Here is an 18,750-nt window from a genome sequence, read left to right on the forward strand (position 1 = left end):
TTACAGAATTATCTAGTTCAAAATTTGCTGCCTTTGGAGACCCGCACTTTCATGGGTCCCCACAGCTGCCATCAGCCACCAAGTAACTTTCTCTAAATGAGATAAATAGTAGAGACCACGTCTCGGTGGTGAAGGATCTCTCATTTGTGAGCCATCTTTTGGGACCTCATGTCCTGTGTAAAAGTATGCTAAGTTTATCAATGTTCCAAATGTACCTGACAATGCACACACTGAAACCTCTGTATTTTTGTTTTCGACCTACAAAAATGTTGATGGGTTTGACAAATGTAACCATTTGTAATCATAGTTCCTTCTCACAGCCTGAAGCACCTGATGCAATGTTCTGAAAATGTACTGATTGTGAGGTAGAGCAACGTACTATGTTTAAAGTGTAAAGAATAAAACAGCTGTAGTTCTCAGCAAGACCCAGAAATGATGCTTTTATTTTGTAATCGTATTACATTATACTAAACTCCATGGGCTCCCAACTCCCATTTATGTTACTTGCTTAATGTGGCACTCCATAAGGAAGTCGATTTGAGAATACTGACTTGCTTCCCTGTGCATGCTTGCAGCAGAATGATATCACTCTAGCTCTTTCTTTCCATCAGTTTCTAATTGGGCAGCTTGCCACGATCAGTTTGCCATGATCAGCAGTATGCCACATCTTGGGACTGCCACAAGCCTTCTCGAAGCTAATATTACTAAAACTGCACATTTCCCTCCCATATAAATACAATCAGCATCAATTATCTGAAAAATCTAGTACTATTCTTACAGAAAATTACTGACAAGATCTTCACCACTTCGCGTGGATGCACTATTCTAGCTGCTGACATTGATGTAATGACTCACATTTAATAGGCCAGAGGTGGAGCCAGTGAATCTGGAAGTAGCTTTCAAGATGGACACAACAGTGGTCTACTGCTGTCACAGTAATGGAGGTCATATTTATGAGAGCAGTTGCCAACAGGAGAACTGCACGTTCACTATCAGCTGTGCTCTTAACATAAAAGGACTGATAGAATTTTTGAATCTGGTGGACTTTACCAAAATCATTTTAAACTCTGATATTTTGCATTTGCAGCTTTCATATCCAGAATGTGCCTATTTAAAGCAAAATGTACCTCTGGCATTTCCTTTTAAAGTTTGTGTTGCTGTTAGAAGTCAGTGCTTTACATGCCCACTTTCCTTGGAAAGAAATAGTAGTACTGTCAATCACAGTAACCACATTGTTGTGCTTGTTTTGCAATTATTTAGGATTAAATGACATTGCACTATTGGTCACTGTTGATGCTTTAGCTCTGACACATCATTTCAGTCATAAAAGATGTAAACAGCGTTAAGAAAGTCAAAGATTTCAGTGATATGACTATCCGTAAATAATCAACTGTTTGATTTAAAAAGAACATAAGAATAGACCATCAGTCCATGAGCTTGTTCCGTCATTCAGTGAGATAGATCATGGCTGATCTATATCTTAAATCCACTTGTCTTGGTTCCAAATTCTTTTTAATAACCTTGGCTAGCAAAATTCTATCAATCTCTGATTTAAAAGTTTTAATTGAGATAATATCTACTGCTGCTTGTGGGAGTGGTTACCACACTTCTACCATCCTTTGCATGAAGGGTTATTTTCTAGGTTCTCCCCGAAGGTCCTGGCTCTGATTTTATGGTTGTCTCTCCTTGCCCTAGACTCCCTCACCTGCTAAAACTTTCCATGTATCCTGTCATTATCTTTCAAAACCCCCTTTAACCCTCTTCATTCCAATACAAGCTGTTACGAGCACCGTAAAGACCGATAACTATATAAAAAGAGAAATTCAAACTTCCAACTGATAGCTGAAAGGCTGAAGCAAGATTTCACATTTCAAGATTTTTACTGTAACGAACAGATTAAAAGCATAATGACTAAACACTATTTTTGTAAACAACTTATACAATAAACTACAGAACAAAACTTTTCCCCTTTTACCCTTAACGCAACCAAACAACCCACTTCACAGGTATACTTTACACTGTCCCTTAAATGGTCATTCTATTTTCCTATATCCGGTCCACAGTGATTCCTGGCTGCCAATGATTTACTTTTGTTTTTCTCCTCTCTCAGCCTGATAACTTTTAACCCCAAAACTGTCTTTCAAAGTGAGGGATTTTCCTGATGATTCCCCCCCTTACCACAAGCTAGGCAAATCTTCCAGCCTCATTTCAAATCCTCACGAGCTTGATCTTTTCAGTTTGAGTATGTGCTCCTATCTGCATTCCTGCATTGTGAATCTTGCAGACTTTCAGCCTCTAACTGCTCCCTCTCTCCCGGATCCTGGGAAACTGCTTTCGTGAATTTACAGGGATGTCTTAGAAGACCTTGCCATCTCAAAGCCCATCTCCGTGGCAGCATGAATCATATGGGCCTTGTATCCATGTAGAAATGCTGATTAACTATCCTTGAGACCCCAATTCTCTTTTATCTTGGTAGTAAATGGACAGCTTAAAGCATAACTGTTTACAATCCCACAGTCTCAACACCTTCCCAGAACTAACCATTGTAAACACAGATGCTGCTGCCATTGTCTCCAAGTGTCAACACCTTCTTTCCAGCAAAACAATCTGGGTTTCCCTTTAATCCTTAATGGCCACATCACCCAGGCCTATTGTTAGGTAAACTTCAGAACAGGTCACATGACCCCCTTCATTTATCCTAAAGTAAAGATACAGTTTTGAAACACAGCAATCTTCTAAATATCATATTTGTAACAAAGCCTAGTTTACATCCCTCCTCACAATCTAATCCTTGGAGCCTGAGTCACATTCTGATGAATCTGCACTGCTTTGCTTCCAAGGCCAGTATCTCCTTACTGAGCTGCAGTGCCCTTAATTATCCACCATACTCAAGACGTGATCCAGCCAGGACTTTGTATAGCTATGGTGAAACTTTCTCCCCTTTATATTCTTGCCCTCTAATTATGAAGGCTAACATTTGTTTGTGTTTATTACATTTTAGTGATCTATGTATGTGGACCCCTAAATCTCTTTGGATCTTCACTATTAATTGATAGTTTGATCTAACATTTTTTGGTTCAATAGGGATGAACTAATACCTAACGGCATCTACAAAAATCCTGTCTTAATCTGTCAATGACTCTTTGTAATTTTATGCTCGTATTATACTACTTACTGCGGCACCAATCTTTGTGCCATCAAATCTATGGTCAATCAGTAATGGGACTTCTCAGCTTTAGTACAATGTATATGTTTTTGCTAACTATCAACATCCTTATCTTCCATTTACATTAAATTTATATGAGACACTGTATGGCATAAATTATTTGAGTGCTGCATTTATGTTTTCTTGTTGTTGGTTCCTACAGAGAAGGCCAAATTTTAAGCAGATCTTAGGGATTCTTGAGATTATGTCACATGACAGCAAACTTCCGGACCAGTGCAATTCCTTCTTGCACAACAAGGCTCAGTGGAGGTAGGCTTGTATCCCCTTTTAACCTATAGGATGATTAGTTTAACCTATTAAGCCTTTAAGCTTTGGAATATATTGGAATATATACCAAAACTTGGCTATTGTTTCTATATCATTGGTATGGTACTAGAAAAGTGACACACACACACACCTGCGACGTGTGAGTGCAGCTATCTTACTGTGTGTCTTGAGGGTCTATAAGAGCCTGTATTTTATGCTGTCTCTTATGCACCATAAAAGGTGAATTTGCCTTCCTTTTGGATAGGTTGTGCTATTTGCAGCTGGAGTGCTGCACACCTACTGTCAACAGCACATTGTCCATACAGGAACTTTATTCTGCAATTCCAAAATCAAAAGTCTGTAAATAGGTTAAGCACTGATAGCTTTAACCTGTGTTTAGAGACTTTTTGGCATCTTAAATGGAGATTATCGCTTTGAAATTAACTTGATTCTTTAATCCCACAATGTTATTTTTAACATCCCACAATTCTTCATTATCTCTCAGCTTTGTCATTATATTTGACAATCTTAATACTGAAATGAAATAAAAAACACAAAAGATGGTTGACTGGAATTGTGAAACCATTGTTGTGACTGTGGGAGGAGTCATGGATTTTGATTTTTTTTAATCTGCTACAGATTTTAACTCAGCTATAAGAACATAAGAACTAGGAGCAGGAGTAGGCCATTCAGCCCCTCGAGCCTGCCCCGTCATTCAATACGATCATGGCTGATCACATTTTGGCCTCAACTCCAATTTCCTGCCCTCTCCTCATAACCTTTCAACCCGTTACTAATTAAAAATCTGCCCCTCTCCTCCTTAAATTTATTCAGCGTCTCAGCATCCACTGCACTCTGAGGTAGTGAATTCCACAGATTCAAGACCCTTTGAGAAAAGTAATTCCTCCTCATCTCTGATTTAAACCTACCACCCCTTAGCCTAAAACTATGACCTCTTGTTCTAGAATGCCCCACAAGGGGAAACATCTGCCCCATGTTTACTTTGTCTATCCCCTTTAGCATCTTATATATGTCAATTAGATCTCCTCTCATCCTTCTGAGCTCTAGCGAATATAGGCCTAAACTGCTCAATCTCTCCTCATAAGACAAACCTCGCATCCCTGGAATCAATGTCGTGAACCTCCTCTGAGCCGCCTCCAATGCAACTACATCCTTCCTCAAGTAAGGGGACCAAAACTGTGAACAGTGCTCCAGGTGCGGTCTCACCAATGCCTTATACAGTTGCAACAACACTTCCCTATTTTTACACTCTATTCCTTTAGCAATAAATGCCAAAATTCCATTTACCTTCCTTATTACCTGCTGTACCTGCATACTAGCTTTCAGTGATTCATGCACGAGGACACCCAGATCCCTCTGCAATGAAGCATTCTGAAGTTTCTCTCCGTTTAAATAATAAGTCACCTTTTTATTCTTCCGACCAAAATGGATAACCTCACGCTTATCCATCTGCCAAATTTTGGCCCATTTACCTAACCTGTCCATACCCATTTGTAAATTTCTTATTTCTTCCTTGCAACTTACTTTTCCACCTATTTTGGTGTCATCTGCAAATTTAGCTATAGTACCTTCTATCCCTGAATCCAAGTCATTAGTATAAATTGTAAATAGTTGGGCCCAAGGACCGAACCCTGTGGCACCCCACTAGTTACAGTTTGCCATCCAGAAAAAGACCCATTTATCCCAACTCTCTGCATTCTGTTGGTTAGCCAATCCTCTATCCAAGCTAATATATTGCCCCTAACTCCATGTGATCTTATCTTGTGTATTAATCTTCTGTGCGGCATCTTTTCAAAGGCCTTCTGGAAGTCCAGATATACTACATCTACAGGATCCCCATTATCCACTTTGCTTGTCACATCTTCAAAGAACTCTAGCAAATTAGTCAAACAGGATTTATTCTTCATAAAACCATGCTGACTCTGATGGATTGCATTTTGACTTTCCAAATGCCCCATTACTACTTCCTTAATAATGGATTCCAACAATTTCCCAACGACAGACGTTAAACCAACTGGTCTATAGTTCACTACTTTCTGCCTCCACCCCCCTTTTTGAATAAGAGCGTTATATTAGCATTTTTCCAATCCACTGGAACCTTTCCAGAATCCAGGGAATTTTGGAATATTATAGCCATGCATCCACTATCTCTGCTGCCACTTCCTTTATGATCTTGGGATATAGGCCATCAGGCCCTGGGAACTTGTCACTCTTTAATCCCAATAGTTTGCTCAGTACTTTTTCTCTAGTGAATTTCCTCCTTCTCTATATCCTCTGCACTACCTGTTACTATTGGGATGGTACTAGTGTCCTCCACTGTGAAAACTGAGACAAAATATTGATTAAGCCAGTCCAAAGAATTGAGTGATGCCTGGTAAAATTAATTACCACATTCTTGGCCCCTTTGAGGGATTGTATATGTTGGAAAGTCTTTGATCATGAACACAGTAAAAACTATGTCAATATGGCATTAGCTGATACTGTTGGTCATTATATGTTTCCATTATTTATGCACTAACATGAATTTCCAAGTATCCATAAAGTTGAAAATTTTGCCAGCACTTACTGTTTGGGCTTATGGCTGAAAAGTGGTGACTTGGTTGAGATATTGGAGGGTGATTGTGACTTAAGGAACCAGAGCCAGTGTCTTCAGAAAAGGAGGGTAGAAAATTATCAGGAGGGAAAAAAATATAGTAAAGGAAAATTACAGCAAAAGATTTACAGATGTATGAGATGCAGGCAAAGTGGGATGTTAACATTTTTTGGAATGTCTAATTGACAGGAAGTTTAATGAAAATTCAGATTATATTGTTGGGATCCATTGATGTGACAGCTTCATATATAAGTGGATGACTGGGAAACTAGCTGTGTGTTATATGCTCTATAATAAATACATATTGTTGTTCACAGAGTTACAGAGATGAGGAGAAACTTCTTTAGCCAGAGAGTGGTGAATCTATGGAATTCATTGCCACAGAAGGCTGTGGAGGCCAGGTCATTGAGTGTATTTAAGACCGAGATAGATAGATTCTTGATTGGTAAGAGGATCAAAGGTTACGGGGAGAAGGGAGGAGAATGAGGTTGAGAAACTTATCAGCCATGATTGAATGGCAGAGCAGACTTGATGGACCGAATGGCCTAATTTCTGCCCCTATGTCTTATGGTCTTATGGTCTTAAAGGTTCTCGCCTAGGTCTGTATTAAGTTGTTACTGGCATTATTCTAGGCAGTGGTTAATTCTGGACTATGTTCTGACAGCAGCTATGGTCAAAGTAGAAAGAAAGTCCTGGCAGAAGAAAATGTTTAATTATAAGTAGGACAACGCAAATGGGTTGTAATACATTCCATGAAAGTTTTGCAAGCAAATTGTCACATCAAGAAAATCAATTATAGCAAACATTTACAGTCTGAATGGAAAAATTGAGTATGAGCATGAGGTGGAGAGTTATTTTTATATGTCACATGAGACCATATAAATAGCATTGCTCACTGCTGAAAGCATAGTGGCAGTGACTCAGCGGAGACTAATGAGCTTTGCAAGGTTTGCATATTGCAGCAGTGTACTGTATAACATCTGTGTCATGCCTTCTAAAGTGTCCCATTTGTTATTGTGATTAATATATATTAATTTGTTTTAAAGATTGGGTCAGTATTGAGATGCAGAAAATATTTTTTAGATTGGGCCAACCATTCATAGCTTTAATAAGATTAAAATATTAAACTAAATTTCTTCAGGAACAGAAACAGTTGAGTCCAAAGATGGTGGATGAAATGGGTGTCATAACTAGTAAAATGTAATCCTCTTTAAATAAAAAGTGTTTGGTAAATGGCTTATTGACCAGGCATATGGGTTTCACAGAAAAATGCTCCTAACTAGGGAATATGATCCCAAAAACAATGATGAAAATCATATGTAATAAAAATAGTATTTGACTTATTCCATCAAAGTAAACCTGGAAGTACAATATATATTATATCAAGTCTTATTGTTAAGTGTTAACCTATTTATCCCACAAATAATTGCTTATCAAGTTAATTCATTGTCATCTCAGTCTTCCATGTAACATTTTCTATCCCTCCCCAGTAGGGATGTTGAGACCCTGCCTGCCCTGATGGGTGTTAGTGCAAGAATAGCCCAGAATCATTAAAAGATGCACAAAGCAAGGCTGTTTCCTTCTTGCACAACACTTTATCTCAATCACATCCTTGAGGAAGGGAACCCCTGCTTGTGGCAGGTGGCAATCTACATTTTACCTGTTTGGCAGAGTGGTTTTCATAGGCTTAACCTTGCAGAGATAAGCTAGGCACAGTTACTCTTGATAACATTCGGTGAAGCAGTAGTCTGGACAGCATGGTTCCATTTCTGTATGATTCCTAAACAGGAAGGGATAGAGAGCATGGTGAATGTGGAAAATTGAAGTTAGAGGTCAGTGGGCTTAAGATGTTATGGTAGATTTATGTCAAGAGAAACTAGTATAAAGAAAAATAGTTCTTTAGAGAAAAACAAGTTATAGAATATAGATGGGGGCATAGATTAAACTTGATAATGGAAATGATGAGCAATAGAGTTAGAGACTATGACAGGTATGGGAGATCATCAAATAGCAAATGTGAGAATTTGTGATGGGCTAGCGAGAAACTAACTATTTTAGCTGGGTATTGGGAGAAATTCTTTACAGGCTGAGAGAAGTGCACAGAATAGCCCTGGCTGCAAGATAAACCATTGCAGTAATCCCCATGTATGGCATAAGTTTGTAGGAGATAATTTGACATTTAGCTGTGAAAATTGTAGGCTGTTTAAGTCTGACATCATTCTTTTTTAATCATTAAAGGACAAATTGTAAGAAATTTGGGATATTTGGATATTAATGTGGTAGCCTGCAGAACATAATGGTTAGATGACAAATTGCGGTTACCTCATATCATGTGTGTGTTCTGAAAAGCAATTATTTAATTCTAGTGTGATCACTGGCATACCAGCAGCATATATTTTTAATTCATTTCTTTTATGATGACTTTCACCACTTCAAATAACAGATTTGGCACCAGCAACATATAGATAAATAATTCCGCTTTAGATTCTTGGGAAATATACAATTCACTCACCTTTAAAACATGCAGGCCTCTGTTCTCCCAATGACTCAGTAAGTAACATATTACCTGGAATGGTACTGAACCATGCAGATAAAGAAACCCCCAACTTCAATTCTTGATCTGTGTGGAGATAGCTGATCTCAGCTGGCACAACTTACAGGGGTGCTACAATTAGCCACAATCAGCCCACACAGTCAGTATTTGAAATGGGCCAACTTTAATTTCTAGTTAAGGGATCGTTAAAATTTAACACTCAAGGTATACAGCTGTCATAAAAGAGGAAATGCTATATAACTCTCTGCAATATTAAAACAAATCCAACAATAGAAAACTGTAAAACTTAAAATTTGAGTAGCTGAATTAAACCGGTTCAATTGCAGATAGTTTCAAATTACAGTCATGGAAGGCCACATGAAAAGACATCACCAATATTTATAGATTTTTACATCAATACTAACCAATCAGAAGCATCTGCCTGCTATGAGAGATGGCAATCTATTTCTCAACATGAACGTCACATGCATTGCTCCCAAATGGCCTCAGCAGGTCAAAACCAGTTGCTGTATTCTGGCAGTGAGCAGTGACATTAGGGAACTTTAGTTAAATTTTTATAAAATTTCAAAATTTTAATTAAAAATTTGTTTTATTATCCTTTCCTCTATAGCCTTAATTTTCTACTGCTACGCAACTGCTCAGCTATTCAAACAAGTTGTACATACTCAAAGAACGCGAGAGAGGTATTAGACTAAAGCACTGGGAGGTTATGCGAGATGTCGTAGAGGTGGGATCGTTTACTTGAAGTGCAGTAGTGGGAATAGCAGTGGTGGAGCGTGAAGGTATTGGGGAGCGTGTTGCTAAATGTGCTGTTTGGCATCTTATGTTAAAAAAAACCTTCTGTATTTATAAAGTGCAACCATAGAAAATGTGTTTGCAAAAAGGAATTTTATTAACAGGTGAGATGAGATACCAAAATCAAGAAATTAGATGCAAAATATGAATTTCCCACCAAATTTATAAAAACAAATGTGTTTTTGGAGGGCATAACTTTAGTTTATACAGAGGAATATGTATTCTGATGAATTACCATTTATTCTTAATGTATGTTGACTTTTTTAGCCTTGTTGACAGTTTTCTGCTTTAAAGTTGTTGTTTAGAAACAGCCCGAGATTATTTTTTGTGGAGCTCTCATGATAATATTACTCCCATGCCATGAATGGGGATTGTGGCCCATATAGACTACTGGTCCTAGTTATGGTAATCACTTACAATGCCACTCTGGGAAAAGTTCTCTGCAAAAATTCTGTTCCTAACGTGTTTTAAATATAAATCATAGTAGTATAAAAATCATGGTACCCTTAAAGTCATTCTTGTTTATATATTTACAATTTATAAAATATTTAGTACATTGTGGTAAATTCAAAATGTTGTGGCACTAATCCAGTACTGGATGTGATTACCTAGGAAGTCAGTGAAATTTAATTAGAATTCAAGGGTGAATCTAAAACAATTTGTTCTCATTAATGAACGCTGTGATTGTTTCCTACAGATGTGAAATAGAGGCCACTTTGGAAAGACTAAAGAAACTTGAACGAGATCTGAGCACAAAAGAACAGGAGTTGAAGGAACGAGAAAGGCGTTTGAAAATGTGGGAGCAAAAGTTGGTGGAACAGTCAAGTGCTCCTGTAAGTGTTCATAGATATGTACGCCTTATTGTTCAGATTTTGCAACCTATGATTTTTTAATGCTAGAACTATTTTACTGTGATTAAAAAAAATCACATAATACACAGCTAAAATATAAAATTATAGCTTCCTTTGTTCTCCTGCATGTAAGATGGATAATCTACTTCACCAGCAAATATGGAACAAAGTTTGAGGTCCTCTGCCTTTTTAGAGAACATATTGACACCTGAGCTCTGAAAGCCTTCTGCTTCCTGTGCTTTACATTGCTTCCACTTCAAATTCCTCAAATTTTATTCTTTCTTTATCATTTGTGATGTGGTATTCCTGCAAGAGAGAGAAAATTAATTTGTGTCTGTATTCACCCACTGGCTACAGCATTTGACAAAAATATTTTTAGCTTTATAGAAGTTTAGGCAATTGAAAAAGCCCTTCTGTGCAAAACCTTAGTTTCAACATTTATATATATATATATATATATTCCTGGAGGGCCTTCCTTAACACAGACTGTCATAAATAAAGAGAATGTTGTCATAATGTATATTGGCTCTTCAACATTTTCCAAGGACGATCATAGTAAATGCAAGGGATACTACTTTAACTACCATCGTAACTTATGGAATTACCTCTTAAAACTATTATATTAGGAAATGATGAGACCAAACGTATTACCCACATATGCAAGTGATGGAAACAAATGGCCCAAGTCTGTTTATATAATCTGTTCTGTTATGTAATTAATAAAATTAATGTGTTCATCAAAAACACCCAAAAGAAAATAGGAGAACTGATTGAATGCAAATTTACTAAGTTAGCTTTTGTTGGAAGTAAACAACTGAAAGAATTGCCTAGGGCACCTAAATAGAAAGCAATGTGCTATTACAGGGCCAGTGGTCATGAAAAAATCTCCCAATAAAATTGGCTGGCTGGTAGTATTACCCATAATACATGGAGTAGAACTTTATTGGAAGATTAAGAATTGGTGCATATATGGTGAGTAACCACAAAATAGAAAAACATATCATTGTTATGATTTTCCTAAATATTCTCCAATGCTGATATTTAATCATTTTTGCTCTTGTGTTCATCTGTGGTCTCTCTCCTCTTTTTACTTAGCCTTTCTTACCTGTTACTGCAAAGTTTTCTGAAGAGTCTTTCTATGAGTCTAAGACAGAGGAGTCAAACAGTACAGAGATGTCATGTCAGATCACAGCTACCAGTAACGGGGAGGTAGATGGCATGAATGAAAGTCTGCAGGAAATGATGAGAGGTTTTGGCAATATCCTGCCTATGAACCTAGCAGGACCTGTCATGCGGTCTGGGATTCAGATAGATATGCAAGCCAAACAGAATACTTCCAAATCCACCTCTGTGAGAAAGGGGAAAAAAATCAATATGACGATGGATTTTGGTCACTGGTGATGGTGATTAAGCATATAGAGCTTTTGAACATTATTAAAGCAACAAATTGTATTAAACTAGTGAATTGTTTGTTTGTTTTCCACAACAATTCTAAGCAGTACAAATATTAAAATTTCAAGGCTAGTGCCTTATTTATGCTGTGAGCTTACAGTACTTTTTTAGGCAGAATTTGTATGCATGGTAAAAATTGAAGCGTTGTTACTTTGTTAGAATATCAATCTAAACACTGAAGTGTCGTAACCATTTATGAAAAGAAATGTTCTAAAATTTAAAACTTCAAAAGTGGAAAGATAATTGTAAGTAAAGTATTTCAACATTGAGTTTTCATTACTGAAAATAATTTTTATAAGACCTGAAACCTATTTATACAACATTTGAGAGTATTAACATTATCAAAGGCTGTTTTGATGTGGACTTCTTTTCTGTGTTGTGTGTTACCTATTTTCTATTTCCTTTTTTCAATAAATTTAATTTAGTAGCTTATTTACTGTTGTCTGGGTTCTCTTTCCTTCTGGGTAGTAATTTTGAAAAACTTATGGTGTCTGCCTACCTTGCAATACTGTTTGTGCTATTTTCCCTGCTATTTAGTACTCAGCTATTAAACCCATGCTTTTAATCAACCCTACTTTTACAGTGGATGCCTAGTTACAGATACTGCTCTAACAGGAATTTGGTCACCTTTCTAGCTCAGTTGGTGAGAGATATCTCTGCATTTTGCCACTCCTGAGTAAATCAGTATCTAAGGCTCCAAATTGTTAATAGGCTGGAGTTTCAGACATTTTTGAAACCTGTCCCCTGCACAATGATGTAAAGCAAACATCTCAAATGCTCTTGGTGATTCTTTTACATTTAATTGTGTGTCTGACCGCTAATTGAATAGAAAATTTTGCCAATATACTTAGTTGGGACATTGTTCATTGCCCACATATTCCTGGCAATTGAATGTCAAATGTTCAGCAGTCTTATAACTGCTGTTTTGATCACCATGTTTTAATGTATATTTGTTGAAAGCTACTATCCTGGTCTGGGTACTGAGACTTAGAGCTTACCTTACATTTACAGCAATTAACCAAGAAATGAATATTGCTCTCAATCAATGGCTCAAGTTAGAGAAAAACAGTAACCCACAAACCTAATTTTAACTGAATCAAATTAAACTTGAACTTAAAGGGAACAAGGCCCAAATAGTTAATTATATATTTCACTCCATTTACTATTTCACTTCCTTTGGTTTCTCTGGTGTTACTTATTCTTGTGGTCAGAGCACTTTATAATTACTGATGTTGACCCTAGAGCAAGTGGAAATATCATTGAAGCCAAGCTTTATTCTGCAACTAAAAGCCCTCTGTGCTACCGTACTACTTGTGATTTTAAGAGAAAGTTAAGCCAGGATGACCTTGGAGCTTTAACTAAGCAATTAGTGTTCATAATACGAAGCTACAAAGTATCATAAGGGAATAAAAATGAGTAATGTGAACACTGACTTCTCTACTTTGTCATTTAAGGATCATTCATTGATTTCTGCACATGTGGTTCATCAAAACCATTGTCAAAATCAGAACTAACCTTTTAATATCTTAAATTTACTTCTTAGAATATTAGAACAGATCTTTCATTTAAATTAACCAAAGAAAAATGGGGTCGGTTTCATTTTCGTTATGTACTGAAACCTGCCCAAATTTCTGATATCTGCTAATTCCAGGTGATTCAGTAACACTGGGTGCAAATCTCTCTTCTACTATGTCTTGTTACAAGTGCAAAACTGTAGAAATGTTTTTAAAGATACTGATTATTTGTGGTCCAATATAAATCCAGTGAAATAGAAATTAGGGTATCTATAACAGATGTGTATAGACATGAATCCCCTGATTCATAAACTACTAATGCAATTGTTTTATTAATTAAGTTCCAAATAATTTAGCAAACAACTGATTAGTAGACAATCTGGCTTCATTTTAGGGCATTTTTTTCTTTTTAAAAAAACAAGTCGTCTTATATTCAGGTCTGCTATAGATTATTTACAGCATTACACGCATAACCTTGTCTTACAGCGGTTAACCATTCTAACAATAGAACTGTTATAAAGTTTCTCCTCATGAGAGAATATTGAATTTAATTAATTGCTTTCTCTGTTCCAAATAGTATCAAAACAAATCCTCACATCATAGCCAACAAGTGAATATGTTTTGCTGAATGGCTGTAATTGGTGTTGTCTCTGTTGGTCATCAAATACTTACATTAAAATAATGGGGCTTGGATTAAACATTGCAGCAAGAAAAAAAACAATCAGCATCTTTAATTATATAGTGCCTTTAATCTGTTAAAACATCCCTTGATGTTTCTATCTGGAATTGAGATAATATTGACAGAATATTTTTAGCTGCAACTTTTTTTGCTACATTACTCCATGTTTGATGAACAAAGTAAAATGTAAAAGAATATGCTGGTTTTGTTACCTTACTATTAATGAAATTAAGTAAATCTGGACCCCTGTATGTGTGGTCAGTGTGGAATACTTGATAGATGTGAGTGCCACCTACTGGATTTAACACATCTATCTCAAGTGTATGAAAACATGCAATTTCTCCATATTTCATCTAAATTTATGTTATCTCCCCCATTAGTTAAGAGCATTACCTAATGTAACACTGAACTATTCAGAGCAGAACACCCCACATTCACCTTCTGGCCTTTGCCGAATTCGTTTTACCAGTTGACAGTCCAATTGGCCTCTGTGCTCTGGTGTGAGACAGGGAAAATCAACAAGGGTTCCAGCTCCTAACTGCTAGTCAGTGGCAAAACAAAAACAACTTGTATCTATACAGCACCTTTAATTTTGTACATTATCTCTAGACATTTCACAGAAGAGCAACCAAGCAAAAATTGGAACTAAGTCAAAGAAGGAGATATCTAAATATTTGGTCAAAGGGGTAGGTTTTAAGGAGGCTCGTAAAGGCAGAGTGAGAGAAGGAGGGAATTTTTTTTATTCGTTCATGGGATGTGGGCATCGCTGCATTGGCCAGCATTTATTGCCCATCCTTAATTGCCCTTGTTCAGAGGGCATTTAAGAGTCAACCACATTGCTGTGGCTCTGGAGTCACATGTAGACCAGACCAGGTAAGGACAGCAGATTTCCTTCCCTAAAGGACATTAGTGAACCAGTTGGATTTTTATGACAATTGGCAATGGAGTGCCAGGGGTTAAGGCCTAAATGGCTGAAGGCATGGCCATCAATGGTGAGGGATGCACAAGAGGCCAGAGTTGGAGGAACACAATCAATGAAGGTTGTAAAGCTGAAGGAGGTTACAGAGGCAGGGAGCACAGTCCATCTAAGTTGACACCTGAAAATAGTCACTTATGCAAAGAACTGGATGACTGCTGTCAACCCATGGACCTATACCACAATGTGAAGGCTTGGGGAAAACTGATAATTGAATTTTACCCTTCACTAACTTGTTTGTTCCCACTAAATGAAATTTTTTTAAGAGAGTGGATGGGTAATTATGGCTTATGCAGTCATGTCCAAAATATTTTACCTTTCAATTTTTGGAATATTTTGAACAATGAGGCCAAGTGCATTTTTCACATTCAGTCTAGTTTTATCTTGTACTGCCCGTTATTGCTATTACCACTTGTTTCCAGATTCCCTTCCCTATTTCCAGGCAGCTATCACCTGGGTGAAGACTTAGGGACAGTAGTGTCACCAGCAGGAGAAGATTGTTATCACGATTAGCTAATCTTACCTTTATTCCTGCACTGCTAAATATGATGAAACCATATAAAAATTAACCTAATTTCTCATGATAAGCTGTGCTGCCTGAGTTGCTGCAGTTTTTTGTTTACATACTAAATTCCACCCTGATGAGTATAGTGTTTCAGCTATGGATTACAAAGAAAGATCATTTGAATTTTATTATTGGGGAGGAGGAAGAACACTTTTACGCTGACCTGACTGCTGCCTGCTGAAGTTTTCACAGAAACTGTCAAATCGAATGATCACTGCAATGCACAAAGTCTGCTCGGCAGATCTTAATTTCCTTATTCAACCAAATTTGGATTTTGTAAGACATATTCAGGCAGAGCAGCTGGTAAATCATTGTCATTTCTTGGGAAAATGTTACACCTTATGTGCTGTATGGATATTGTTAGTACAGCACGTATTTCTAATCTTTTAATGTTCTAATTTCCCAAGAATACAAAGCATTTCATTCCCTGTACATGTTTCTGTGGATTTTAGTTCACGTCTGTAACTTTCAGCATTTCTGGATCTGTAATAAGATAAATAGCATACTTGAGACAAGCAAATATTTTGGTGAAGTAACAAGTGATAGGTTAAAGAAAAAATGCTGCACGCACTTACATATCTGATGTTTAGGTATTTTAGATGAGGATAAAATGTTATTCTTCGTGGTGAGATGAAAGTTAGCTTACCATGTGAAGTATTGTGACTTAAACAGTTTTGTCCTTTATTGAAAACATTCACTATATTATTATAGTGCAAGACTTCTGCACTTTATGGTATCCATGAGTGCAATGTGACCATTATGCATTCTCCTGTGCTTTGTGATTGAACCTCACACCATTAACTTGTCTTCATCACCTGCTTGAGTGAGTGGGACATCAATGCCTAAAAAGATGTTCTGTAAGTCCCTTTTTAAAAAAAGAATACAAACAACAAAACCTCAACTGCCTTGCTATTAAATTTATAATACCCTAACAAGAAGGAAATTATTACCTCAAATATTTGGTTCAGCAAGACTAGATCATGTAATTTTTCTGATTTCCCTGCCCTGCTTTCAGCATGGAAACTAAAACCACCTACTGCAGATCTCTCATCTCAAAACATTCCACAAGTACAAAATAATTCTCTCCAAAATATCTAAAATATTTGCATAGGAATAAAGAAAATTGTACAAGCCTTCTTGGTGGCAAGGTGGTTTTTGACACTGGCATAAAAGTGAGGCTGGCCTAAGGATGGCGGCCGGTGACTAGTGGAGTTCCGCAGGGGTCAATGTTGGGACCACAACTTTTCACTTTATACATTAATGATCTAGATGAAGGAACTGAGGGCATCCTGGCTAAGTTTGCAGATGATACAAAGGTGGAGGGACAGGTAGTATTGGGGAGGCTGCAGAAGGATTTGGACAGGTTAGGAGAATGGGCAAAGAAGTGGCAGATGGAATACAACGTGGGGAAGTCAGAGGTCATGCACTTTGGTAGAAAGAATAGAGGCATAGACTATTTTCTAAATGGGGAGAGAATTCAGAAATCTGGAGTGCAAAGGGACTTGGGAGTCCTAGTCCAGGATTCTCTTAAGGTTAGCTTGCAGGTTGATGCGGTAGTTATGAAGGCAAATGCAATGTTGGCATTTATTTCGAGAGGGCTAGAATATAAAAGCAGGGATGTGCTGCTAAGGCTTTATAAGGCTCTGGTCAGAGCACATTTAGAATATTGTGAGCAATTTTGGGCCCCATATCTCAGGAAGGATGTGCTGGCCCTGGAAAGGGTCCAGAGGAGGTTCACGAGAATGATCCCAGGAATGAAAGGCTTAACATATGAGAAATGTCTGAGGACTCTTGGTCTATACTGGATGGAGTTTAGAAGGATGAGGGGGATCTGATTGAAACTTACAGAATACTGAAAGGCCTGGATAGAGTGGACATGGGGAAGATGTTTCCTTTAGTAGGAGAGACTAGGACCCGAGGCCACAGCCTCAGAGTAAAGGGAAGACCTTTTAGAACAGAGATGAGGAGAAACTTCTTTAGCCAGAAGGTGGCGAATCTATGGAATTCACTGCCACAGAAGCCTGTGGAGGCCAGGTCATTGAGTGTATTTAAGATCGAGATAGATAGGTTCTTGATTGATAAGGGGATCAAAGGTTACGGGGAGAAGGTGGGAGAATGAGATTGAGAAACTTATCAGGCATGATTGAGTGGCGGAGCAGACTCGATGGGTCGAATGGCCTAATTTCTGCTCCTATGTCTTATGGTCTTAAGGTCTATGTAAGTCACTTCCCAGTTTCGCCACTCATGAGTTAGCAGGCCAGTCTCCATTGTTTATTAAGGTGGGTATTTTTCATGGCTCTCTCTCATGGACAATGTAACTGTTGATTAATTGAGGATTAAGTTAAATTACCAAAGTGCCATACTGATTATATTTGTTAACTATCTGCTGTTAATGTTTTTTTAAGACCTTGACTATGGTAATGAATCACTTCAAAGGTTCTGCGCATTGAAAGCAGATATACTTTCAAATACTAATAGAGTAACTAGTTGATGAAACTAGCTCAGGCAAGTTTCTAAATGTTAGCACTGAATATGACCTTTTCTGCATGACCTTTTTCAACATCGTAATCCATTCTAAAAAGTAATTCTTCTAATGTGGAGAAAAATTGTACTAGGCATTGCTAAATTATGAATTTAACTGTAGTGCCAGCATTTTTTTGGTGGTACAATTATGTGCATTTGTTGTACAGAATTACAAGTACAGTGTTTCAAATCCAGCTATCCAAGAATCAGACTAGTCTGAAAACTGGACATTTTTAATCAGCTGCCATGCATCAATTTTAATTGATATTAAATGAGTAACTTACCCCAGACAATTTGACTAGGTGCTGCAGTGGCGTGCCGAACTAATTATCGCCTTTGCATGCCAGTCTTTTCCCACGCTCCGAGCAACCCTTGACCCCACGCAACTCGACTTGGCCCGACCCAGCCTGAACCATCCAACCCTCATAAAACTGCCCATCCCGACCCCAATGTATAGGAAGTATCCTCTGGACTGGGTTCATAGTACAGTTTCTCACACTGCGTGCCCTCAGTGTTATTGGCCTAAAGTACCATGGGAGAGAAAGAAAATAAATGGTTTACACCCCAAACAATGACTTCCCAAGAGCATTCCAAAGACTTTTCCTAATTGATGTTTTAGTTGACACACAATGAAGATAAACCAGGCCAAGGGTTTTCAGCTAGACTATTAGCTGGTGAGATCTACTCCGTGCATTGTGCCTGAAATTATTTGAAATAGCTGATAAGTGGCCTTTGCACACATACAGGAAGCTGTG

The 18,750-nt window shown here is 37.6% G+C and overlaps 1 protein-coding gene across 3 annotated transcripts in view; it reads left to right on the top strand.

The window, feature by feature from the left end:
* LOC121284838 (mitogen-activated protein kinase kinase kinase 20-like) overlaps positions 1–18,750 on the top strand; it is a 130,288-nt gene that overhangs the window by 51,329 nt on the left and 60,209 nt on the right. For 2 of the 3 annotated variants that reach the window (XM_041200622.1, XM_041200625.1), the window contains exons 10-11: positions 3,369–3,475; positions 10,133–10,268. In XM_041200622.1, coding sequence (XP_041056556.1) covers positions 3,369–3,475; positions 10,133–10,268 — 243 coding nt within the window. Of the gene's footprint in view, positions 1–3,368; positions 3,476–10,132; positions 10,269–11,381; positions 12,171–18,750 lie in introns of those variants that run through there. The other variant, XM_041200626.1, reaches the window with a different exon arrangement.

Source organism: Carcharodon carcharias, chromosome 12 (genome assembly GCF_017639515.1).
Source record: "Carcharodon carcharias isolate sCarCar2 chromosome 12, sCarCar2.pri, whole genome shotgun sequence".
Classification (NCBI taxonomy): domain Eukaryota; kingdom Metazoa; phylum Chordata; class Chondrichthyes; order Lamniformes; family Lamnidae; genus Carcharodon; species Carcharodon carcharias.